The sequence below is a fragment of the Myxine glutinosa genome, chromosome 12 (assembly GCF_964187855.1).
Source record: "Myxine glutinosa chromosome 12, kmMyxGlut1.1, whole genome shotgun sequence".
Classification (NCBI taxonomy): Eukaryota; Metazoa; Chordata; class Myxini; order Myxiniformes; family Myxinidae; genus Myxine; species Myxine glutinosa.
This window is the reverse complement of record NC_136272.1, coordinates 54,359,913-54,386,084: the sequence shown is the minus strand read 5'-3', so window position 1 is coordinate 54,386,084 and position 26,172 is coordinate 54,359,913. Positions and strand designations below refer to the sequence as shown.

Sequence of the window (26,172 nt, the reverse complement as noted above, 5' to 3'; positions counted from 1 at the left end):
CACATTTAACCCAGGATTATACCAAAAGGTGGATGCACGTTTAACCCAGGATTATACCAAAAGGTGGATGCACGTTTAACCCAGGATTATACCAAAAGGTGGATGAACATTTAACCCAGGATTATACCAAAAGGTGGATGCACATTTAACCAAGGTTTCCAACAAAAGGAGGATGCGCATTTAACCCAGGATTATACCAAAAGGTGGATGCACATTTAACCCAGGATTACACCAAAAGGTGGATGCACATTTAACCCAGGATTATACCAAAAGGTGGATGCACATTTAACCCAGGATTATACCAAAAGGTGGATGCACATTTAACCCAGGATTATACCAAAAGGTGGATGCACGTTTAACCCAGGATTATACCAAAAGGTGGATGCACGTTTAACCCAGGATTATACCAAAAGGTGGATGAACATTTAACCCAGGATTATACCAAAAGGTGGATGCACATTTAACCCAGGTTTCCACCAAAAGGAGGATGCGCATTTAACCCAGGATTATACCATAAGGTGGATGCACATTTAACCCAGGATTATACCAAAAGGTGGATGCACATTTAACCCAGGATTATACCAAAACGTGGATGCACATTTAACCCAGGTTTCCACAAAAAGGAGGATGCGCATTTAACCCAGGATTATACCAAAAGGTGGATGCACGTTTAACCCAGGATTATACCAAAAAGTGGATGCACATTTACCCCAGGATTATACCAAAAGGTGGATGCACATTTAACCCAGGATTATACCAAAAGGTGGATGCACATTTAACCCAGGATTATACCAAAAGGTGGATGCACATTTAACCCAGGATTATACCAAAAGGTGGATGCACATTTAACCCAGGATTATACCAAAAGGTGGATGCACATTTAACCCAGGATTATACCAAAAGGTGGATGCACGTTTAACCCAGGATTATACCAAAAGGTGGATGCACATTTAACCCAGGATTATACCAAAAGGTGGATGCACATTTAACCCAGGATTATACCAAAATGTGGATGCACATTTACCCCCAGGATTATACCAAAAGGTGGATGCACATTTACCCCAGGATTATACCAATAGGTGGATGCACATTTAACCCAGGATTATACCAAAATGTGGATGCACATTTAACCCAGGTTTGGACCAAAATGTGGATGCACATTTAACCCAGGATTATACCAAAAGATGGATGCACATTTACCCCAGGATTATACCAAAAGGTGGATGCACATTTAACCCAGGATTATACCAAAAGGTGGATGCACATTTAACCCAGGATTATACCAAAAGGTGGATGCACATTTAACCCAGGATTTTACCAAAAGGTAGATGCACATTTAACCCAGGATTATACCAAAAGGTGGATGAACATTTATCCCAGGATTATACCAAAAGATGGATGCACATTTAACCCAGGATGATACAATAAGGTGGATGCACATTTAACCAAGGTTTCCACCAAAAGGAGGATGCGCATTTAACCCAGGATTATACCAAAAGGAGGATGCACATTTAACCCAGGATTATACCATAAGGTGGATGCACATTTAACCCAGGATTATACCAAAAGGTGGATGCACATTTAACCCAGGATTATACCAAAATGTGGATGCACATTTAACCCAGGTTTGGACCAAAATGTGGATGCACATTTAACCCAGGATTATACCAAAAGATGGATGCACATTTACCCCAGGATTATACCAAAAGGTGGATGCACATTTAACCCAGGATTATACCAAAAGGAGGATGCGCATTTAAACCAGGATTATACCAAAAGGTGGATGCACATTTACCCCAGGATTATACCAAAAGGTGGATGCACATTTACCCCAGGATTATACCAATAGGTGGATGCACATTTATCCCAGGATTATACCAAAATGTGGATACACATTTAACCCAGGATTATACCAAAAGATGGATGCACATTTACCCCAGGATTATACCAAAAGGTGGTGCACATTTAACCCAGGATTATACCAAAATGTGGATACACATTTAACCCAGGATTATACCAAAAGATGGATGCACATTTAACCCAGGATTATACCAAAAGATGGATGCACATTTACCCCAGGATTATACCAAAAGGTGGATGCACATTTAACCCAGGATTATACCAAAAGGTGGATGCACGTTTAACCCAGGATTATACCAAAAGGTGGATGCACATTTACCCCAGGATTATACCAAAAGGTGGATGCACATTTAACCCAGGATTATACCAAAAGACCACTCCATATTCTACCAATCCAACTGCTCTCTCCCTCCCACTCCATATTCTACCAATCCCACTGCTCTCTCCCTTCCACTCCATACTTCACTCGACCAATCCCACTGCTCTCTCCCTCCCACTCCATATTCTACCAATCCCACTGCTCTCTCCCTCCCACTCCATATTCTACCAATCCCACTGCTCTCTCCCTCCCACTCCATATTCTACCAATCCCACTGCTCTCTCCCTCCCACTCCATATTCTACCAATCCCACTGCTCTCTCCCTCCCACTCCATATTCTACCAATCCCACTGCTCTCTCCCTCCCACTCCATATTCTACCAATCCCACTGCTCTCTCCCTCCCACTCCATACTTCACTCGACCAATCCCACTGCTCTCTCCCTCCCACTCCATATTCTACCAATCCAACTGCTCTCTCCCTCCCACTCCATATTCTACCAATCCCACTGCTCTCTCCCTTCCACTCCATATTTCACTCGACCAATCCCACTGCTCTCTCCCTCCCACTCCATATTCGACCAATCCCACTGCTCTCTCCCTTCCACTCCATACTTCACTCGACCAATCCCACTGCTCTCTCCCTCCCACTCCATATTCTACCAATCCCACTGCTCTCTCCCTTCCACTCCATACTTTACTCGACCAATCCCACTGCTCTCTCCCTCCCACTCCATATTCGATCAATCCCACTGCTCTCTCCCTTCCACTCCATACATCACTCGACCAATCCCACTGCTCTCTCCCTCCCACTCCATATTCGACCAATCCCACTGCTCTCTCCATTCCACTCCACACTCGACCAATCCCACTGCTCTCTCCCTCCCGCTCCATATTCGACCAATCCCACTGCTCTCTCCCTCCCGCTCCATATTCGACCAATCCCACTGCTCTCTCCCTCCCACTCCATATTCTACCAATCCCACTGCTCTCTCCCTTCCACTCCATACTTCACTCGACCAATCCCACTGCTCTCTCCCTCCCACTCCATATTCTACCAATCCCACTGCTCTCTCCCTCCCACTCCATATTCTACCAATCCCACTGCTCTCTCCCTCCCACTCCATACAGAGAGACTGAGCTGTCGCCCGCAGACAGGGAGACTGAGCGGGACAGGGAGACTGAGCGGGACAGGGAGACTGAGCGGGACAGGGAGACTGAGCGGGACAGGGAGACTGAGCGGGACAGAGAGACTGAGCGGGACAGGGAGACTGAGCGGGACAGGGAGACTGAGCGGGACAGGGAGACGGAGCGGGACAGGGAGCCGGAGCGGGACAGGGAGACGGAGCGGGACAGGGAGACGGGGCGGCACAGGGAGACGGAGCTTTTTCACGTGTACTTACTTGTACACGGGTACTTACTTTTTCACGTGACTAATTTTGGGAATGCTCCTCACCGTGAATGGAACATCCATCTTTGGGAATGCTCCTCACCATGAATTGAACATCCATCTTTGGGAATGCTCCTGACGGTGAATGGAACATCCATCTTTGGGAATAAACCAATAAACCAACAAAGCTCGGTCAGGGACTGTCGCCCGCACCTTTGGAGGCAGGATATAGTGCATTATTAATTTATGATATATAATGACGCTCGATTTTGGTGCACTGTTCGTGCCTTCAACCCGTATGACAGCCGCACATGACACTTACAGTTTCAGTGTGCCCGAGGACTACGACTGACGACTGACGTGACGAGTGACGAGTGACTAGCCGAAGGGTGGTTCTTCTTCTTCTTCTTCCTCTTGGGGTCAACTTCCTGGATCTGGAACGGGAAGTGATATTTTTTTCTTTTATTCTTTCCTTTACCCTGTGGATGGTCCATCGATTTTATATATAATTATAAACCAAAGGGTTTTATATATATATATATATATATATATATATATATATATATATATATATATAAGTCCTTAAGGGTCAACGAGATTATTTAAATATCCTTCAAAAAAACAACAACATTTCATTTTATGGCCGTTGAATGTGACGTCACGACAAGGAACGGTGGACGATTTCAAATGCATAAATTCGCTTTTCAGTGATTAATTATTGATTAATTGGTTTGGATTCAAAAGGGTGGAGGCCCGGGTGCCCGGGGCGTCCGCCCGGACGTCTTTAGCGTGAGGCTCATTTTCCGCGGCGCAACACCTGCGGGGGCCCAGGGTCGAGGATTCGAACCTTTGCCGTTTACAGCTCTCGAGTACGCATCGTTGATACGTCATCGTGGCCCGCCTTAGCCCGGTGCACCACGACGCCTCCACCGATTGGAGTTCACTTGGAACATGCATTTAACCCCCATGTGATTGATCTAGTTAGGCAGCTTAGCAATAATTTCTGGGGGAACGACTTTACAAAACTACCATTTTTATTTTCGTGCTTATGGACCAAACTTTTACAAATAACACTGCATGTGATAGTCAGGTGGCTTAGCAACAATTTTTAGGCGTAATGTTACAAGCCGGACAAAAGTCCCAAATTTGGTATGGAGCTTCGTTTGGACCTATCAATTGATTTTAGCCGAGGAGCCATCCTGACCGTTTCAGATTTTCCAAGATGTTGGCCAAAATTCAAAATGCCACCAGCAAAACTGAAATATCATATATCTCTGGCTGTAGAAGTCACAGATAGACAAATGAGGTATCAAATCAGGGGTTTTTGAGGTCAGTGAAACTGATTCAGGGAAAGGTACATTTCATATGTCACTTATTTTCGAGATGACGTCCAAAATCCAATATGGCCACCAAGGAAAATCATACTATAATGCAAGGACTTGAAAAGTTTGTTCGCCTAAGGCTCAGGCATCGAAGGATGGATTAACTTGACACTTTGCACACCTATAGATATCGTTTTAGTGGGGCGGCTTAGCCCAAATATTCAAAAGAATTGTGCATTTTGTGATACAAGCACCAAATTTGGCACACTAGTAGACTATCATATTATGAAAAGATCTGGATATTGGGCCATCTCAGATTCAGAGATTTGATTTTTGCAAGATTTGCAGATTTTGCAAGCTGAGATTGCAACGCCAGGGACGGCCGACTCCTTCCTACGAGCTGCCCACGTCACCCGCACAAGAAGAGCTCATCAAATCACTGCAGGGGCACTGCACATCCTGCAACACCGTGCGTATGAACGCCACTGTATGACATATGCTGATGATGCAGAAGACCTGCCTGAGTTCGAAGACTGGTGTCACCAGAGAGGAGAAGACATTCCCAACTTTCAGTACTGGGCAACTGTGCTGGAACTAGAGATGTTGGTACTGGTCTACGTGCGTTCTCTGCGGCAGGCTTCATTCACGACGTACCTTGATGCCCTGACGGAACTGGTCCCATGGTTCCATGCCTTAGACCACACACACTATGCCAGGTGTGTCCCTGTTCACCTGAGGGACACGGTTGCACTCCCAATGAAGCACCCAGATGTAGCCAGAGAATTCAGGGCTGGCAACTTCACTGTACAGAAGACGAAGAAGGTGTTCTCTTCGATCCCAATCGAATCGAAATCTTGCAAAAATCAAATCTCTGAATCTGAGATGGCCCAATATCCAGATCTTTTCATAATATTGTTACAGACGCGGTTGTGGATGTTGGTCTACCGAGCGGTTTGGTATGACCGCGCCTGCACGTTTACCCGATTATACTCGAACGTTGACTAAGTCGCGCTATGCTAAATCAATGATGGAAAAGGACACAACGGCTGGGATTAAAATGACACGACACCAAGGGTTCAGTTCTCAAGACCTCCGGAGGAGGTTATAATATTGCGGAAGGTCAGATTACAGGAATGAGAGGGACAGCATAGAAAGACAGGCACTTAGACACACTCTTATATTAGCCCCGACAGACGACAGATAAACGGGACAAAACTGACTCACACGGGGATTGATGGCAAGGAAAGCGGGTAGTCGATGGCTCAAGGTGCACTCTTGGCTCAAGGACAGAATCGACCCGCTCCGGTCCAGAGATGCGGGAGGCCTCACTCAGCGCTCGAAGGTCGTGACTTGTCTTCTTCAGTCGGGGGCGCATCTCACGTCACGTCCGGTAAGTGGCTGCGTATATCCGGCGGGGAGTGACACGCCCTCGGCTCGTTAGCTCCGCCCCAGATGGAATCGGCCCGTTGCTTCTCATTGGGTGCGTGCGGGGGGGTTACCGGCTCTGCCCTTGACGAGGGGCTGACAGGGAGCCCCTTCGTGGTAACCCCGTCGGAGCGCATGGTCATGGCGGCTAACCGAGCCGGTGTGAGGACGCACACTCCCCCGCGCCGCGCCGCCCCCATCTCCTCTGTTGTTGTAGTTGTAGTTGTTGTTGTAGTTGTTGTTGTTGTTGTTGTAGTTGTTGTTGTTGTTGTTGTTGTAGTTGTTGTAGTTGTTGTTGTTGTTGTTTCATGGGGAAGATGGGAGGAGGTAAGGGGAGGTCCTAAACTCACTACTGGTGCCATACGATCACATTCTGGTGCAACGAAGAGTCAGAATTAATGGAAACGAGTCCTTAACTGACATAGACTAAGAATAACTAGCAAGATGTCCCATAGTTGTCTACGTGAGATGCGGTGAACCTGGGCACGACATTTAATGGGGGAAAAAGGGGAAGGTCGGTTCTACAGAGTGTTATTTACAGGCAATGGGACTAGGGAATGGGGGATTGGGGATAGTTGGGGAGTATTGGGGAAATAGGGGAGTATTTACAAGCGGATATTGAGGCCAAGTCCCATATCCGCAACATTGCACCCTTCTCTACCCTCGGGGCGTCCCGACCCGATAAATTTTTACCTATTTTAGTGTGGCACTCAGATGTAGTTCCCTCTACTATTAACTCTACCCTGAGTGCGACAGTTTTACAGATATTCACAAATGAGTAAATATGTCCCCCTGCGACGTTGCACCCTTCTCCTCACAGAAACACACCCACAGGATAACCGAATCCGGAAAGAATTCGCAAACTAAACATACAGCCGGTAGGGAGCATTATTTACACAAGACTACGCTGATATTTACACTACGATCCAGGACCTGTTTTTGGAGGAACACATGCAGATGTTATGCATAGAGAGAGCACGCATGCCAGCATCGATACACCAACCCACGAGTGCTCTGTGGCCTTATGGCCTTTAATAATGTGCAGAGCACCCCTTCCAAGCATCAAAAGCACCACCCCATAACACAGTCAGCACCATCCGGTGCACCAATAAAGTGTTTATAAATCACCGGTGGTGTCGCAGCCGGCCGATGTTCTGCCGCTGGTCTTGCCTTCGTGTGGTGCACTTGGTGTTCTTGCCTCTTTCAAAAAAATAAAGAAAGGTGCCAACCGCGTCCATTTCTGTATTGTGGCCGTCAGGGGGCCAACTATAAGTGGTTCACCTTGTATGGCATAGGTGCCACGTTGACCCATAGGTCCATCCACGGGTGGTGCTTGGCCGCAAAAGAACTGCGGTCCATTGTGGGTGGCCACCAACATTGCGGTCCATATGGTGTATCGATCCAGGCAGCAAGCAGCGAAAGTGCAGGCCCACAACTGCGTAGCCAGCACCTCTCTCTCCTCTCTCTCTACCCCAAAGCCAGATCCTCAGAGGTGGGAGACAAAAGAAGCAGACAAGTGAGTAAGGTGGTAAGGGCGCAAAAGTGCACGCAATGTAAGGTAATGCACACTGGGGGCACATGGGAACCAGGTGAGACAGGTACGTTCCTACCGTACGCCCCCCCCCCACCAGGTAACCTACATGGCCCCTCCCTTACCCCTTACTGTATCCACAAAACACAACACTACCCATAAACATCTACTTTACAAATCAACAAACGTCCCTACTGTCTTCCCCGTTCCTCCCATATACCAAATTCGTCTTCTCTCCCTCCTAACCAATCAAATTTGCCATTTTCAACTCATCAAAATTTGCCATTACCAATTCATCATCAGTCCCTCCTAGGGAGGGAGAGATGGAATCACCCCAATGTCTCATCCACGTCGTGATGCGTCTCACCAATCCACACAGCAATTCTCATTTCCTGCACACAGAACAAAGAAAACACAGGTGTGGAGTCATCATCATCACCACAGGTAAGTGGCTGCGTATGGTGCGACAGGTTCATCAATCCTAACTATTTCCTAAATGACTTTAACAACTTTACACTACCCGGGGTCTTTCTCCGGCCAAACCATTGGCCCTCTTACACTATGGGTTCTAAAAACCAATTCCCATTGGCCAAACTGTGGTGCTTTTCAATTTGGGGTCTCACTCCCCCGATTCATCTCCCGGTGCCCTCGCACAATTTCTGGGCTGTGGCGTGTACCTCTCCCAGTGGGTCTACCCACCTGCACACCTCCACCACTGCAGTTGCCTCCAAGCTTACCTGCTCCTTACCCTAACCTAACTACCTGGGGAAGGCCCTCTGGCGCTCTCCCCACTCGGTGCCCTCTCTGGCACTGGGCTGCCCGATCCACACCCGGGATCCTCAGGCACCCACTCACAACTATCGGCTCCCAGAGCCCACCTGCGGCCTCACCTGGCCGACATCCTCACAGTGGTGGAGTGCCCAACCAACTACACACACTAACAGGCTACACGCCCAGCCATTTCCACAACACTAATGCACCCATCCAAATACCATTCTGTCACCCGCACCACAGATGCCAATATCCAACCACAATTTACCTATACCCTCTACCTAACACTTACACTACCCGCCCCGGGTACTCGTGAAAGGGGTCCACTCTTCCCCCATCCACACCTTCGCACCATGCACACCACTCCGTACCAATTACTCCAACTCTCTCCACACACCTTTACTTGCACACCTGTGCTCTCACACCTGGTGCCACCTGCACCCTTCTCTCCCCAAGCGCATTCGCGCTGATCCACAACACTCACTACTCACACACTGCTCCACACACCTGTCCAGTTGCACACCTGTGCAATCACACCTGTTCAATTCTCACACAGCATCATCTCACCTAACTACTCCCCTCTGAAACTTGCGCTTCCCAGTCGTCCCTTTAAACTATTGCGCTCCCACGTCATTATCATCCACACTAATCTACCTGCGTCCCCACTACAGGTATCAGTCACTAACTAAACTTAACGTCACCTAATGTCATCTTCGCTAGATCCCTACAATATAACCTAACCCACCCGGGCTAGTTTTCACTGCCATCAACCCCATAAGCTATTGCGCATTTGCCCCCACCTATGGGAAGGGTGGCAGGGATGCCAGCCTTACCCACCGGGCCCATCGCTCACTACCAATTTCGCACATCAAATTTCAACAAATTAAAAATTTGCCAATCACTACCCATCATCTGCCAATCACTACTGCCAATCACTACTGCCAATCCCTTGCCAATCATCAAATTTTGTTTTTCTCTAATTTTGGGTCCAAAACACTAACCTCATCACCCAGTCTACTCACTAATGCCTCTCGATGCGCCAATTCCTGTCCAAAGCCCGGCTTCGTAAAGCCAAGCCATGAATGCGGGTTGTTCTGCGCCAGCGGCTGGATGCGTCCGGCATTCGGGGCAGGGACGGGGGCTTACCCGGGCCGAGATCCCACGCACCATCTCGGCGTGGAGCCATCCAATGTCCCGATCTCGACCTGCCGGAATGCCTCAACAAAAAGTGGTCGCCATGACGACCCTTTCTATCGGGCTGCCCGCTCCGCCTAGTGGAGCACGGACGCGGCCGTTCAAAGCGAGGCCCAGCACGCACCGAGGGCCCGATTCGGCTAAAAGTCGACCTAAACTCTACCCCGTCTAACGTCGATGCTTCACCTGGACGCTTACACCCCGCGGCCCGTTCCTTGCTCACACATCCAGCCGTTTCCATGCTCCTCGTACCTTTCCTTACACACCTCGGTACACCCATTCCACTCACAGCCTTGGTCACACACCTGACCACCGAACACTTTGGCACACATTCGTTGGTCGCACACCTCACCAACACACCTCTTCGCGCCCCCTCCTCTGTGACAATCACAGGTGTGCTCTCATTCGCACACCCAACCACGTGCCTCACTACCAATTCCAGCGTGCATTCCCACTCACGCTCTACCATTCCAGATGTGCATCCTTCCATCCCAGGTGTACATCCTCGCTCACCTGTCACAACCAACTCACTCTCCTTGTCACTCTCACTACTCTCACCTCCATTCTTGACAGCGCACTCACCCTTACTCTTGACAGCGCACTCTTTCCTCATGCACCTGTCCGTCACACACCTTTCTCGCGCACACTCTCCCGTTACACCCTCTGTAACACTCACCACACCGCGCTTCCATGTGCTCCCTCGCACACGCGCTACGACCGACTCATTCTCGCCAGCACACTCACTCCTTGGCACGCACTTTTTCCTCACACACCCCAGAGTCGGACTTTCTCGCACACCTCCTTTTTCGCACACCAGACCTGTCGCACACTTCACCAACGGCCTCTCACGAACACCCGGGTCTATCTCGACCCCCAAGCTTCTTAAATCCCCTGGCGCATCATACGCACGACCATATTGGTCACCACTTACACCGGGTCCTCTTCCTTTTCGCTTCTCCTCCATCACCTGCGAATCCCTCATCCGGTTAATGAGCACATCATCACGATCCAAACACAGACTTTGGACCAATTCTTTTATCTCCTCTTTTATCTCCTTCTTATCCTCTCTCCGTCGCTTCTTAATTTCGCTCACCCCTTCTTCCACTTCTTCTAATTTCTGCTTCACCTCTTTTATTCCCCGGTACGTCTCCTCAAGCTCGTCCTCTAAGGCTACCTTGACCGTTTCCAGGTGCGTCCTCACCTGCCGGTCCTTCGTCTCCATTACCTCTACCACCTCGTCCAACCTCGCTGTCAGTCCCTCACGTACCATCTGACATTCCCTCTTTGCCGCTATTAAGTCGTTTTTTATGTCGTTTTGTGTCGCTTTTAAACCTCCTAATACCGCAGTGTTCCTTTGAACCTGCTCCGTTAGTCCTTTTTGTCCCTCCGTCAGCTGTTCCACCTCCTGCGTCAGGTCCTCTATGCCCCCTTGTAACTTTACAGTCCCCTTTCTCACCTCCTTCTCCATGTGCTCCTTACAGTGCCTCACCTCCTCGCGCACTCCTCCGACCTCCTCACTCACTCCTCTTCTGATCTCCTCTCCCATCACTTGCATCTCCTGCCCAGATGCCACCCTCATCTGCTCCATTTCCTCCCTGTGAGCATCCAGTTTAGTTTCTACCCCCATTCTGACCCCCTCTATCTGCTGCTCCATTTGTTTAACTTCCCTTTCCGCTTGGTCCCTCATGTCCCTCAATTTGCCTTCCATACTGTTTTCTAACCCTATTAACCCATTTCTCACCTCTTTTATCCCGTTGTCTAACCCCTCAAAATTATTGTCTAACTTCCCAAATTTCTTGTCTAACTCCTTAAAATTATTGTCTAACCCCTCTCCGGTACCCCTCGCTTCGTCCCTCATTACCCCTATTTTGCCCTCCAATCGCTCACCCTGAGCATCCATCCGGTTCCCCATTACCCCCAATTGCTCATTCTGAGCCTCCATCCGGTTCCCCATTTGTCCCATACTGCTTTTCAAACCTCTAATTTGGTCTCCCAATTGCTCACCCATTTGTTCCATAAGGGCCCTCATTTGCAGGAGGAAAAGGTTCGAATCCACCAGGGGCGCTGCCACGGTCGCGGGCGCGGTGACCAGCGAGGCGCCATTTTGCGCCCCCGCAACGTCGGGCGCAACGACGCTATTTTGTGCGTCTGCTACCCTCGCTGCTTCGCACTCCTCGCGTCCCTCAATTTGGTCCTGGACCGACCCTGCCTCACTCTCCCCTACCGGACCCCAGCTGTCTTGATCCGCCATAGCGCGACTTTCAAAATTCGGGTTTTTATTTCCGTAAAACAAATCAAATTTCGTCGTTATAATTTCGAGCGCGGGAAACGCGCTCTGGATCGAATTCTACCTCCCAACACCAATTGTTACCCTAGTGGTACAATTGGTGTTCCAAAATTTGGGCCTAATAAATTTAGTCCCAGGTTCGAATCCGACACTCCTGACACCAATTGTTACAGACGCGGTTGTGGATGTTGGTCTACCGAGCGGTTTGGTATGACCGCGCCTGCACGTTTACCCGATTATACTCGAACGTTGACTAAGTCGCGCTATGCTAAATCAATGATGGAAAAGGACACAACGGCTGGGATTAAAATGACACGACACCAAGGGTTCAGTTCTCAAGACCCCCGGAAGAGGTTATAATATTGCGGAAGGTCAGATTACAGGAATGAGAGGGACAGCATAGAAAGACAGGCACTTAGACACACTCTTATATTAGCCCCGACAGACGACAGATAAACGGGACAAAACTGACTCACACGGGGATTGATGGCAAGGAAAGCGGGTAGTCGATGGCTCAAGGTGCACTCTTGGCTCAAGGACAGAATCGACCCGCTCCGGTCCAGAGATGCGGGAGGCCTCACTCAGCGCTCGAAGGTCGTGACTTGTCTTCTTCAGTCGGGGGCGCATCTCACGTCACGTCCGGTAAGTGGCTGCGTATATCCGGCGGGGAGTGACACGCCCTCGGCTCGTTAGCTCTGCCCCAGATGGAATCGGCCCGTTGCTTCTCATTGGGTGCGTGCGGGGGGGTTACCGGCTCCGCCCTTGACGAGGGGCTGACAGGGAGCCCCTTCGTGGTAACCCCGTCGGAGCGCATGGTCATGGCGGCTAACCGAGCCGGTGTGAGGACGCACACTCCCCCGCGCCGCGCCGCCCCCATCTCCACTGTTGTTGTAGTTGTAGTTGTAGTTGTAGTTGTTGTTGTTGTAGTTGTTGTTGTAGTTGTTGTAGTTGTTGTTGTTGTTTCATGGGGAAGATGGGAGGAGGTAAGGGGAGGTCCTAAACTCACTACTGGTGCCATACGATCACAATTTCGTGCAACGAAGAGTCAGAATTAATGGAAACGAGTCCTTAACTGACATAGACTAAGAATAACTAGCAAGATGTCCTATAGTTGTCTACGTGAGATGCGGTGAACCTGGGCACGACATTTAATGGGGGAAAAAGGGGTAGGTCGGTTCTACAGAGTGTTATTTACAGGCAATGGGACTAGGGAATGGGGGATTGGGGATAGTTGGGGAGTATTGGGGAAATAGGGGAGTATTTACAAGCGGATATTGAGGCCAAGTCCCATATCTGCAACAATATGATAGTCTACTAGTGTACCAAATTTGGTGCTTGTATCACAAAATGCACAACAGGTTTGCTATGCTGCTACACTATAAGATATATTACTTTTTCGTTTGATGACAGTCGTCACAAAAACGTCAACAATGATGCCGACATATATTTCTTCGTTTTTATTTCATTCAACATTAGCCGGAAGTAAAATATGTTTCAGGAAATTACCGAGAGATATTTCTTCGTTTTTTTTATTAGTTATGTGCGCATACACTTTAAATAGGTTTATTTGAAATCTTTAATTTTCCACAATATAATTTACTTGCCATTTATCATTTGATGATTACGAGACACTTCCTCTTGAGGATAGTGACAATTCATGCGCTGCGTGGAAACTTCTATTTCCAAAATGAATGAGACGATCGATGAAGAATGCACACTTGAACAGGATGTAGCAAGAAAGCGAATGAGACGGGCGAACGAGTGCGTCGACGAACGTCAATGCAAACTTGCGGGGTCACCCGTGGGAATCCCACGGGCATGGATGTGTGTGACATTTCGACATATTGAGTTAGATGCTGCACATTCATTTTTACAAAATGGTTACTGGCAAGTCATCAGATCCAGAAATGGTGTAATGAACACAATTTATTTACGCGCAAGCAAGAAAGCAAGACGGCCCGATTTCCGATTCCGACGGGCGAGACGGGCCGACGGGCGAGACGGGCCGATTTGGAGCAAGAAAAAGAACGAGACGGGAGAAAAACGAGAGAAACGAGACGGGGAAAGCCGATTGGAGAGGCGAGTGAGGAGCGATGGGAGAGGCGAGTGAGGAGCGATGGGAGAGGCGAGTGAGGAGCGATTGGAGAGGCGAGTGAGGAGCGATTGGAGAGGCGAGTGAGGAGCGATTGGAGAGGCGAGTGAGGAGCGATTGGAGAGGCGAGTGAGGAGCGATTGGAGAGGAGAGTGAGGGTTTGGAGAGGAGAGGTGTGTGAGGGATTGGAGAGGTGAGGGATTGGAGAGGAGAGGAATGTGAGGGATTGGAGAGGAGAGGAGTGCTAGGTGGAGAGAGGAGAGTGTCAGGTGGAGAGAGGAGAGTGTCAGGTGGAGAGAGGAGAGTGTCAGGTGGAGAGAGGAGAGTGTCAGGTGGAGAGGAGTGAGGGGCCACATATTATGTGAAAGAAATAAATTGTGTTCATTGCACCATTTCTGGATCTGATGAATTGCCAGTAACCATTTTGAATGTGCAGCATCTAACTCAATATGTCGAAATGTCCCACGGGTGACCCCACTATATTTCTTCGTTTTTATTTCATTCAACATTATTATCCGGAAGTAAAGGTTCACATGTTCATTTCACGTGTGCAAAAACAAACTCCATTTCACGTGTGCATGGACATGAAACACAGACGGGAAATTGCTAAGAGATATTTCGTTTGAAGCAATTCTACACCGCCCAAATAAAATATTTCACCGATACACCGAGCGAATTTCAGCGAATTTCAGCGAATTTCACCGAGTTTCAGGAAATTACCCAGAGATATTTCTTCGTTTTTATTTCATTAGTTACTAGCAGAAGTACTCAGCGTTGCCGGCCGGGGGAAGGGGGAAGGGCACGTACACTTTAAACATGTATATACATGTGGGATGTGGGATATATACATGTGGGACGTGTGTGTGTGTGCGTGTGCGCGTGTGTGTGTGTGTGTGTGTGTGTGTGTGTGTGTATGTGTGTGTGGGGGTGTACATGTGTGTATGTGTATATGTGTATGTGTGTGCATGTGTGTCGGTGTACATGTGTGTGTACACATGTGTATGTGTGTGTATATATGTGTCTATGTGTATATATGTGTGTGTCTGTATGTGTGTATATATATATATATATATATATATATATATATATATGTCAAGTAGTAGATTTGTTATTGCCTAAAGTTCAGTTATAGACGTTGGTTGCTAATGTGTTATGATTTAAATGCTGTTTATTTTCATAAAGTTAATAAAGGGTTTTTGCTTCGTTTTAGTTTTGGATGAGGAAAGGCTCGCTGAGGTCATGCTGGACAAATTGTATACGTGTGCTTTTTACGAGGCTGGTCGTAAAACCACGCCCACATGCGCGTGTTTTGGCGTAATGCTAATAGAATGACATAACCTATCGTTAACCATATATATTTTGTTTTAATCACAGCAACGCATGACTCTGTATAAACATGCTTTGAATTACTCATGTAAACAAACCCATAAAATGTATGGGTTTGTTTGGCCAAGCATGCCCTCTTCTCATTGTTAGTTACATTTCTGTTTTCTCGGAGCCCAGAGAAACATTTGGTCCGAATGATAAGGAAGGGCTGACTCCCCCGAATGACAGGGATGACGGTGGGGGCTTGGCACACCGGGGAGGAACCTCTCCCAGTTTTGTTTGTTCCCTCGGAGATTTCCTGATAAAACGTGTCCCTATATAAATGGACTGGGAATCAATGTGTTTTCAGGAAGACTTGACTTGGCATGTTCTTGCTGTAGCTTGCTGTAGATGTCTGTCTCCTCCGGATCTGTATAAGTTGGTTTTAATAAAAAGCTGCGTCATTTTTCAGGCTATTTTTGGACTTCTTCACCAAACGAAGAGCTGCGGTTCTTCACAGATGGTACCAGGAGTGGGGTCAGCACCGGACGACGGGAAACGGAGCCCGAGGGACAGGAGGAAGGCAGCCTGAGGCCGGCGCCGGCACGTTGATTTGATTAAAGGTGGGAGTTGTTTTATATCAGAGGGCTATTATTCCAAATTCGTACCTTCCTCCCTCCAGCGGGTTCAGTCTCCTTGTCTTCCGCGTTGCCTGCACTCGAACAGAAATTGTAAGTAAAGGCTCATTTTTAGGCCTCAGAATGACGTGGCTTTGTTAAAGCCAGGATAAACAAGTAAGGATACCAGTAAGGACTTAACAGTAAACTTAAAGTTGCAGTTAGCACCGGGAGGGGAAAATGAGGTCGGACAGCCATATAGGTTGAAACCAGGTGGCCAAGATTTTTCCAGGAAGGAACAGCCCAGAGACAAGATGGGGTATGCCATTGCATGCCAGGGAACGAAGGGCTGTGGCTAACTTAAGAAGGCCATAGGAACATAGAAGGCCATAGGAACATGGCCAGTAAAAGGATAACGCGCAGGTACCAGGTAGGCTTGACAGAGGAAGCAAGCAACAGAGGTCCAGATAGAAACAGGCCAGGACCTGGTGGACAAGAGAAAATAAATAAGCTCACAGGAAATGGGCCAGGTGGCCACAGGGTGAGAAGGACAGGAATGGTTTTTGAAATATTGAAATTTTAAGCATTGCAGCTATAGTTATTGAAGCTACAGGACAGAGGACAATTAAGTAAGCAGTTAAACAAGTAAATCAGCGGTTGATGCCGCTGGACCAGATACCAGACCAAGACCCCCCAACCCCCCAAGACCTGAGCTCAGTCCCGGGGCTCTAGGCAACATCCCCCACCCCCCCAAGACCTGAGCTCAGTCCCGGGGCTCTAGGCAACACCCCAACACCCCGCCCTGCCTTCCCTCTTTCACCTCAACCCACCCCTGTCCAACCCGTCCCAAAAATCCTTTTCCTTGAATGAGAGACGTAACATGAATGAGCAAAGATTGTTTGGGAGTGGCTGGAGAAAGGCATGATTGGAGTCGATCTGAGTTTCGCGCGAAGTCTGGGAGACTTCTACTCGTATATGAATGAGGAATGAATGTATATTGGGATGTTAATTGACGTGTGTATCTAGCCAATGTATTTGTCTGTATGACATATGCAAGCAGAGGGTTTCGGTGTGAAGCTTTGTAAGTGATCTGCTCGACGTGCGGGAAATTCAGGCCGGGAATGTCCATTTTAGCGTCTATCCGAGAGAACAGGCGAGGTCCTGAACTGAGTCCGGATTTTCATCTGTTTGGGAGTTGTTTGGGAAGCGAATTGATATAAATCGGGTCAGGAAAGCACTCGGAGTACCCTTGTCGATCTACTGTTGATATGAAGCGGTTTCTAGGAGATGGTTGCAGGATGGGCTGCCTTGTCTTTCGAGCGGCAGCCGGACGGAGGTTTGGAGTTTGTTGAACTAAATTCAGAATTCGAATCAATATGTGTGTTTTACTTGAATCGAAGAGTTCATTCAATGGCAGATATTGTGGATTGTATGTGTGGGATGTATCGCTGAGGCAGCTCACCTTTGAAATTGGTGTCATATAGTGCATTTTGGGGTCGGGTGCGATGAGGTTGCTCTGAGCTACAGCAAGAGGAGCTACAGCAAGAGGAGCGCACGCTCTAGGTGCGATGAGGTTGCTCAGAGTGCCGGCGATAACTCGCCCACTCTCAGAGGAAGTGTGTGCCCAAATGCATTGTGGGTCATTTCGACTTTGCTGGATGTCGGACGTTCACATGTCAGTATCTTGTCAGAATCTTCTTCTTCATGTCATGTCCTTCATCCTTCATCTTCTTGTCAGAATTAGACATGAGTCATGAGCCATGTCGGAATAGTGGCCGGCTGCGACATATATGCCAGGCAATGTCACAGGACGAATACGTTATTTAAGATGGATTTATAAGATGGATAGATGGATGGATTTATTTAAGATGGCTAAAATAAACGATTTCAAGACAGAGTAATTAATTTCCGGAGCCAAGTTCCAACAGGAAGTCTTGTTCATACAGTAAGGTACAGTGCGGAGTGGCGGCTGGAAGATGCATCGACGCATTTGTGTTGATCGATGCGGACACAGATTTAGTATGCTGGTAAGGTTAAGTTATTAAAATTGGAAATTCAATAATTTGAGCAGAAATGTCACGTTTTCAACAGAACGCTTATCCGAGGAAAGAGGAATATCGAGGTTTCAACTGTCGGTATGTGGTGTGGCTTGTGCCAAGGTGTGGGCGCGAGGAGGTGTGTTGATGAAGCGTTGTGCGAACGAGGAGGGATGTGCGAAAAGTGCACTAGGTAGCAAGGGTGCTGCATTGTAAAGCACGCCTCGTACGGAAGTTCCTGGACGGATTGTGACGGTTGTTGGATTCGTAGGAGCTAGCATTTTGCGATGTAGAGCCTCAATAAGGGTCATTTGTCTGTCTGGATGTGGTTCTTGCAGGGAATGACGCCGGACTTGTATTATTTGCGGAAAAATAAAGCGCTGGTTACCCCAATTCGAAGTGACCTTTTAAAGTTTAGTTGACCTTTGTTCGAGATATGTAAGGGTAAGAGGTCAGAGGCAATTCACTAACCTTGGAAGAACGACAGGTGGAAGTCAGTCTACAGGGTGTTGCTTTAACGACAGGATATAGAACTTAAATCTGGGGAGAATATCGGGACATTATATTGTGGGTACAACTGAAATCATGTACGTAATTAATGAACAGAGAATATCGAGTTTTTTGTTGTTGTGGAAGCGTCAGGTACAGTACGCTTGAGTTTAATTTATCCGGGCCGAGTACAGTGACGTGTTCGATCGAGCTGTGGGGATTTGAGATGGATTTGAGTCACGTTAAATGGAGGACATTTGGGAGGATGAAGAGATGCAAGTAACGTGGATTAAATTGTGGTATCACGAGTTGGGTGCCAGAGATATTGTGGTTATTATAACTCACTGATTATAGGGGGCGCCGGGCGCACCGAGTACAGATCGGGTTGCATGATGGAGCACGCATGCATGGATTTTGGCTTTGCGAGGCTCCGGATAGAAATTGGCATTTCGATGCTGTGGATTATATTGTGCCTGCCCGGAAAGGTGATGTCTTGTGCTGGGGCTGGCGACATGCCTCTGTTATTTGTCTGTCTGTCGGTCTGATTGTAAGTCTTTGGTACTGGGAGGGCTAATTGAGTGCTTAGGCGTCATTGTTCCATGGAGGCAGGTCCAGGGGTTTTGGTCCAGCCTGCAAGGAGTCCAGGGGCTTGTTTCAGGGCTGGGTCGCCAAAAATGGGATGCTGTGCCCATCTGGATGTAAAATTATCCATCAAGGACAGGGAATGATGGGCAGTGTGATTGGGTAAGAGGTAAAGGCCATAAAACACCAACCCCATGAGGAACGAAATAAATGGAGACGTCGACAATGGTGTCAAAGGTGGTGGTTGGGATCACATGATGGTTGGGATTGAAGAACAACCTACTGGGATTTCATGATGGGCAACAGTGTATGAGTGAGTAATTATGATCTGTTTAAGTGTAAGAGGCGGTGGAGAAGAAAGGGGTAATGAAAAGTTATTTGTTTTAGTGTGAAGTAGGTTGGTTGCTTATTTGTCACAGTAAGATGAGAGTTGCGTTTTTAAGCTTGGTCTTTGAATGAATTGTTGCTTGGAATGAGTTGATTGGAGGTAATAAGGATTTGTGTCGATTTCTTGATTGGAGTTGATCTGGAAACAAAGACAGATGGGATTAATGTGTATATCAGGAACATTTTGGAAAAGAAATATGGATATATGACATTACTAAAATATAACCAAGCAATTGAGAGTTCTTGGGTTAATGGGATATAAATAAATGCATCTACAAGTTGATGGTTTATAAAAATTTAGTTCTGGATGATACTTAAACGATGAACAATGTTGGCAATATACAAAGAATGTGACTTGTTTTTTGGGGGGAAAACATGTGGTTTAAAATTGGTTGGCTAAGTTTTAAAGATGGAGATGTTTCGCAGAACTCTCATGATTATTTATATGAGTGGTGGACTATTCCATGGCGAAGCATTTTTCAGTTTATTGAAAGTTGGATTTTGTAAAATAATGGTTTAATATAACCACAGTAGAAAATAATATACAGATTTGGGACATTTTGTAAACTTTCGAATAATGAGAAGATTCAAAAAAAATTCATTTTATTTATTTCATGGAAAATATTTGGGTTGCAAGTGGAGAAGCATGGTATGGTATAAAAATAACGAGGGAGTATCCAGGAAAAGGATGTTCAAGTGAACTTTGTGCTGTGAAAAGAATGTCGAGTTAATGGAAGTGTTTTGTTCGATTAAATTTGTTCAATTTGTGTTCAAATGACCATCGATGTTGGGGGCAAAGTTATGGGTGGATTTCGTGAGTGGTTTTGGGGCAAACGAAGATTAATTTAGATTTATCATAGTTAAGTTCGAGGAAGTTGATTTGAAGCCAGAATTTTATTTGGATGCCAGAAAGGAGAAAGGAGATGCTGAAAGCCAGAAAGGAGATGCTGTTGTCTACTCTGAATGACAGGTGGTGGTATCCAGGTGGTGTAAAGTTTGTTTATTTAGTTTGTTTATTGTAGAGAAGAGTGCTTTTGGGATTCCGGAGCCAGAGTGGATAATTTGAGAGTAGTAGGTGGTCCTTGTAGGCTTGGGGGTGAACTGGTTTGGGTTTAATAGGCACAAGCTGGTCTAAACAAGGTGAGGAGGATGAAAATGTTGAGGTTGCCGGCATCAGAGGAGAGAAAAGGTCGCTGGTGATTTTGAGGAGAGCAGTTTCAGTACGGTGGCTGGAGCAGAATCCGGATTGGGATGTTTCATACAGGTTATTGGCAGAGTGGTGATGTTTGAGTTGAGTGGCCACAGCACGTTCCAAAACTTTTGACAGAAAGGGTAGATTGGAGATGGGTCTGAAGTTATTTAGGGTGTCAGGGTTTAGTCCAGGGTTTTTCCAGAATGGGGTTGAAGTTTCACGAGTTTTTGGGGAAATCGGTATGTGAAGCTGGATTAAGTTGGAACTGCTTGATGAGCCATGGAGATGGATTGGGTTTTGTTGTTGGTTGTCTGGGAGTTCGGTTGTTGCATTGCCAAAGGTTTCTGTGTGGTGGACACACTCGTTGGCTGTTGTCTTGTGTGACGTGGATGGAGATGTATGTGGCTGCGTGTGGCTGCCTGGAGTCGGGAAAACGGCTACAGTGGTTGATATTGGTTGTGGATCGTCCGGGGTGCTTCGATTTGCATAGGGGGTGAAGATTGGGATATTACATTATTTTAAGTAAGTATTGGTATGAGTAATTACATAAGTAATTATGAGTTATTATGAGTATTAGTTATGAGCAAGTGATTATTTTAGTAAAGTTACATGTTTCGCTGTGTTGTGGATCTGGGGACAAGCTAGTTTGATGGGTACCCTGGGGTCTTCGGCGTGTCTATGTGTTTGGCTGTCTGTCACACCGGACTCTTGAATGGGTTTTCATGAGACGAATTTCAGACATAACAGTGAGAATCTATTTTGAGCGAATCACAGTGGGTGAGGAAAACATTGTGTGTGACCAGACACCAGAACTGACCAGAATTGAAATTGGAAGTAGACCAGGTTATTTCTATTATTTGTTTATTCGTGAAAATAAATAAATAATAGGGGGAGGTTAATGGAGGTTAATGGTGGTTTGTTTGTGTTAATGGAGGTTAATGGTGGTTTGTTTGTGTTAATTCTAGTTGAAACTCTCGCTGAAGTAATTTTCGTTTATTTTTATTCCAGCAATCAGGAAACAGGTAATGGGATGCTGAGAGAAGGATTGAATTTAATTTGAATTGGACTGGATTAAATGGGATTGAATTTAAAAATTGAATATTGGATAAAATTGGATCCACTTGAAAAAAAGTGGATTAGGAAATTGGAGAAAAGGTGTTCTATGAAACTATGAATTGAATGAATTGAATCTATGAATTGGAGACCTGTAGACCAGGCGTTCCCAGGAGACTTGTGGACCAGGTGTTCCACCAGAGGAAAAAGACCAGGTGTTCGTGGAGCACTTCACCTGCAAGAACGCCTTGGAACCAAGGTGGAAAGGGACCAGTCCAGGTGTTGCTGACTACACCAACGGCAGTCTTTTGCGAGGGCAAGACCTCGTGGATCCACGCCACGCACTGTAAGTTGGCCATACAAGCACCAGACACTACACCACAGCAACCACAGTAAGGATGGGCCTAATCATAGGTACAATACTATTGATAGCGACAGCAGCTAGGGGAAACTCCGATTCCAATAGATGCGAAAACGAAACCCGACACCTCACCGTAACATGGGGACAAAGAGTATCACTACCATGTTTCGAACAGAAAGCCCTGCACACAAATTGGGTGAACATAAATTGGCTAGCACTGTCGGCAGGGCCTGGACGCGTTGGCATGGTACTACAAAAGCAACGAGAGTTCCGGGAAGACGGGCAAGCTAGCATTAAGACCTTGGCCCAACCAGGATACAAATGGGGAACCCCTGATTTTAAGCTACAAACACGCACGCGCCTAGAGAAAGGCATGACTATGCAGGTCCGGTGCAGCGTCTGGACCCCTGGCGCGGCCGGTGGCGAAAAGAACTACATACCATGCATCAAATACATACTCACGCCGCAACCCCAGGATAAGGCCCCAAAGAAGGGTGAAAACACATATTGGAAAGTGGCCAGGGAGGTGGCAACAATTCAAAATAGGACACACTGCTGGTCGTGCATGCGCTTTCCCCAAGCAGGCACCACAGGAATACACATGATAGTGCTACCTCTGTCCCTCAATGACCTCTGCTCACAACCTATCGATTCCCCATGTTTAGTCACCACGCTGGAAAGAGAAGGGGTTGACAACGGCAAGAGTTGCAATCGACAATTTAATTATCGCCCGTCAATGATTGCCCATGTGGCCGAGAGGCCTGCCCCCGTCTGGGTCAAACCACAGAAAGGGACGGTCTGCCTCCAGGGTTCCGGCCACTTGCGTATGGGAGAATCAGAATGCGCCTACACTCTCCCCGGGAAGCTGGGACAAGGGAGCTCGGGGATTACATTACGAATAGTACTGCAAGATAAACACAACCACAACATAACGGCTATAACATTCTCTAGGGGGGTTAGTAGGATTAATGGGGTGGTAAAGGGACTCCAGTGCTTACCCACCCACCTGGTCCCACCCCATGGGACAATGTTTATATGCGGCGACAAGGCTTACCCCTATTTACCAAATAATTGGGGGGGCACATGTTATCTGGGTTCAGTCCTTCCTGACGTTGAGATACTGGATGAGCTAGACCCAAAGTCCTTGGACAGGCGTTATAAGAGGTCAGTCATGAACGAAGATGGAACCACTAAACTACACGGGAGTCTATGGGAAAAGGTGTTTGGTTTCTTCTTCCCAGGAGCGGGCACAGTCATGGATAGTTTCCGGATAGATAAATTGGCTTTGGCCCTAGAAAAGGTGGCAAACGACACCGCTACGGCTCATGACATACTATTGGACACGGTAATTCACATGCGTACAATGGTGATGCAGAAGTGAGACTAAGGGAAACTAGCCACGCCCTGACGATCGATCGGATCGCGCGCGAAAATTCTTATACATTTAGCTGGCTCACTGACTGGTTCCAGGGATGGACGGGCACCATAGTGAAGTGGTTATTGACCGCACTGGCTGTGATAATCGGGGTAGTAATTTGGGGGGCACTAATGAAATCTCTAGTCCTCCTCTGTATGAGAAAGTATTTTACAGGATGGAAAGTGAAGAAGCCGCCGACAACGACTATGGCTCTGACCACAGAGGCCGTCGACCTGAACGGGTCCTTCAACAAGGCAGTTGCGACCGGCGCTCCAGAAAATTGCATTGAATTTTGTAATGACTGTGATACTTGTGCGGATCCCATGTGGGAACTGGCTGCTGCCTGTAACGGTGTATGTGATGACTGTGATACTTGTGCTATAAACCCCTTGCGTGTACTGGCTAACGCTGCTTATGTATTACAAGCTGACAGCTGCACGCCCCCTTTCAACCCAACTATGGATCTGATTGCGACACTGGGTCTGGCGGTCGAGGGACCCGACGTGGATATCCTAGACCCGCAAGCCGACCAGGCGCCCAAGGGAGACTTTGACAAAAGGAAGTTCCTCTCTTTTCTCCAAATGTTTTAAGTTCAAATGCTTCAAGTGAATCGGATTTTTACGCTCTGTACCCTGATCAGGAAATTGAGACACAAGATACTGACGACATTTTGTATTCCCCAGAACAGCAGCACGTGAGGGACCTCATGGGCATGATCGTTGATTAACTTCGAAGATCTGCAAGGACTGGGTCTGCAAAGGGTGGGGGGAGCAAGTTCCGCAGGGGAGGTGGTGGCCCTCTGGCGGAGCAGAACCTCATCTGGACCAGACACTTTCGTTGTGGATCCGAAACGTTAATGGACTTTCATGTTCTGAGCCCTCAGGCTCCAAGCACGCACCACATGACACGTTCGCCAAATGCACGGGCGAGGCGCTTTGGGCGCACGATATGCCCTTGGGAGATACCCGCATTACACAATTATTTTTTCAATACCCGCATTACACAATTATTTTTCAATAAGGCCCGATGTGGCACGTTGTCTCTTAAGATACTTTGTCTCGACGAGACAAGAGGAAGGAATGTCAAGTAGTAGATTTGTTATTGCCTAAAGTTCAGTTATAGACGTTGGTTGCTAATGTGTTATGATTTAAATGCTGTTTATTTTCATAAAGTTAATAAAGGGTTTTTGCTTCGTTTTAGTTTTGGATGAGGAAAGGCTCGCTGAGGTCATGCTGGACAAATTGTATACGTGTGCTTTTTACGAGGCTGGTCGTAAAACCACGCCCACATGCGCGTGTTTTGGCGTAATGCTAATAGAATGACATAACCTATCGTTAACCATATATATTTTGTTTTAATCACAGCAACGCATGACTCTGTATAAACATGCTTTGAATTACTCATGTAAACAAACCCATAAAATGTATGGGTTTGTTTGGCCAAGCATGCCCTCTTCTCATTGTTAGTTACATTTCTGTTTTCTCGGAGCCCAGAGAAACATTTGGTCCGAATGATAAGGAAGGGCTGACTCCCCCGAATGACAGGGATGACGGTGGGGGCTTGGCACACCGGGGAGGAACCTCTCCCAGTTTTGTTTGTTCCCTCGGAGATTTCCTGATAAAACGTGTCCCTATATAAATGGACTGGGAATCAATGTGTTTTCAGGAAGACTTGACTTGGCATGTTCTTGCTGTAGCTTGCTGTAGATGTCTGTCTCCTCCGGATCTGTATAAGTTGGTTTTAATAAAAAGCTGCGTCATTTTTCAGGCTATTTTTGGACTTCTTCACCAAACGAAGAGCTGCGGTTCTTCACATATATATATATATATATATATATATATATATATATATATATATGTGTGTGGGTGTACATGTGTGTGTACGTGTGTGTGTATGTATGTATATGTGTATGCATGTGTGTGTGTATGTGTATGCATGTGTGTGTGTGTGTCTGTGTGTGTGTATGTGTCTGTGTGTGTGTATGTGTCTGTGTGTGTATATGTGTATGTGTGTGTATCCATATGTGTATGTGTATATGTGTGTATGTGTATATGCATGTGTCGGTGTACATGTGTGTGTACGTGTGCGTGCATGTGTGTGTGTGTGTGTATGTGTATGTGTGTATATATATGTGTGTGTATGTGTATGTGTATATGTGTGTCGGTGTACGTGTGTGTGTGTGTGTGTGTGTGTGTGTGTGTGTGTGTGTGTGTGTGTGTGAATAAGAGAGAGACCGAATTGTGAGATACAGAAATGAAAAAACGAGGTGTGTGTGTGTGTGTGTGTGTGTGTGTGTGTTATTGTGAAACAGGTGCAGCATCCAACTCAATATGTCGAAATGTCACACACGTCCATGCCCGTGGGATTCCCACGGGTGACCCCACTAGTATATATATACTAGCTTGGCTCGGCTCGCCGAGTGTCGTTACTGAGGAACAGGCTCTTATTTTAGCTGAGGATAATGACTGCACCTGAGTTGCTGTGTTGTCATGATTTACACCAATCATAATACAAACAATTATTTTGCACAAATGTATTTGTTGT

At 47.0% G+C, this 26,172-nt stretch overlaps 2 protein-coding genes across 2 annotated transcripts in view; one reads left to right on the top strand and one right to left on the bottom strand.

Annotated features, from left to right (window-relative positions):
• LOC144888525 (uncharacterized) overlaps nucleotides 1-26,172 on the bottom strand; it is a 416,118-nt gene that overhangs the window by 286,491 nt on the left and 103,455 nt on the right. The gene's annotated exons all lie outside the window — the stretch shown is intronic.
• Nucleotides 20,003-25,389, top strand: LOC144888524 (uncharacterized). The gene is made up of 2 exons (XM_078766825.1): nucleotides 20,003-21,701; nucleotides 21,732-25,389. Exon 2 carries the CDS (start codon nucleotides 22,249-22,251, stop codon nucleotides 23,590-23,592), a length of 1,344 nt encoding a protein of 447 aa, XP_078622951.1. The 5' UTR covers nucleotides 20,003-21,701; nucleotides 21,732-22,248; the 3' UTR covers nucleotides 23,593-25,389.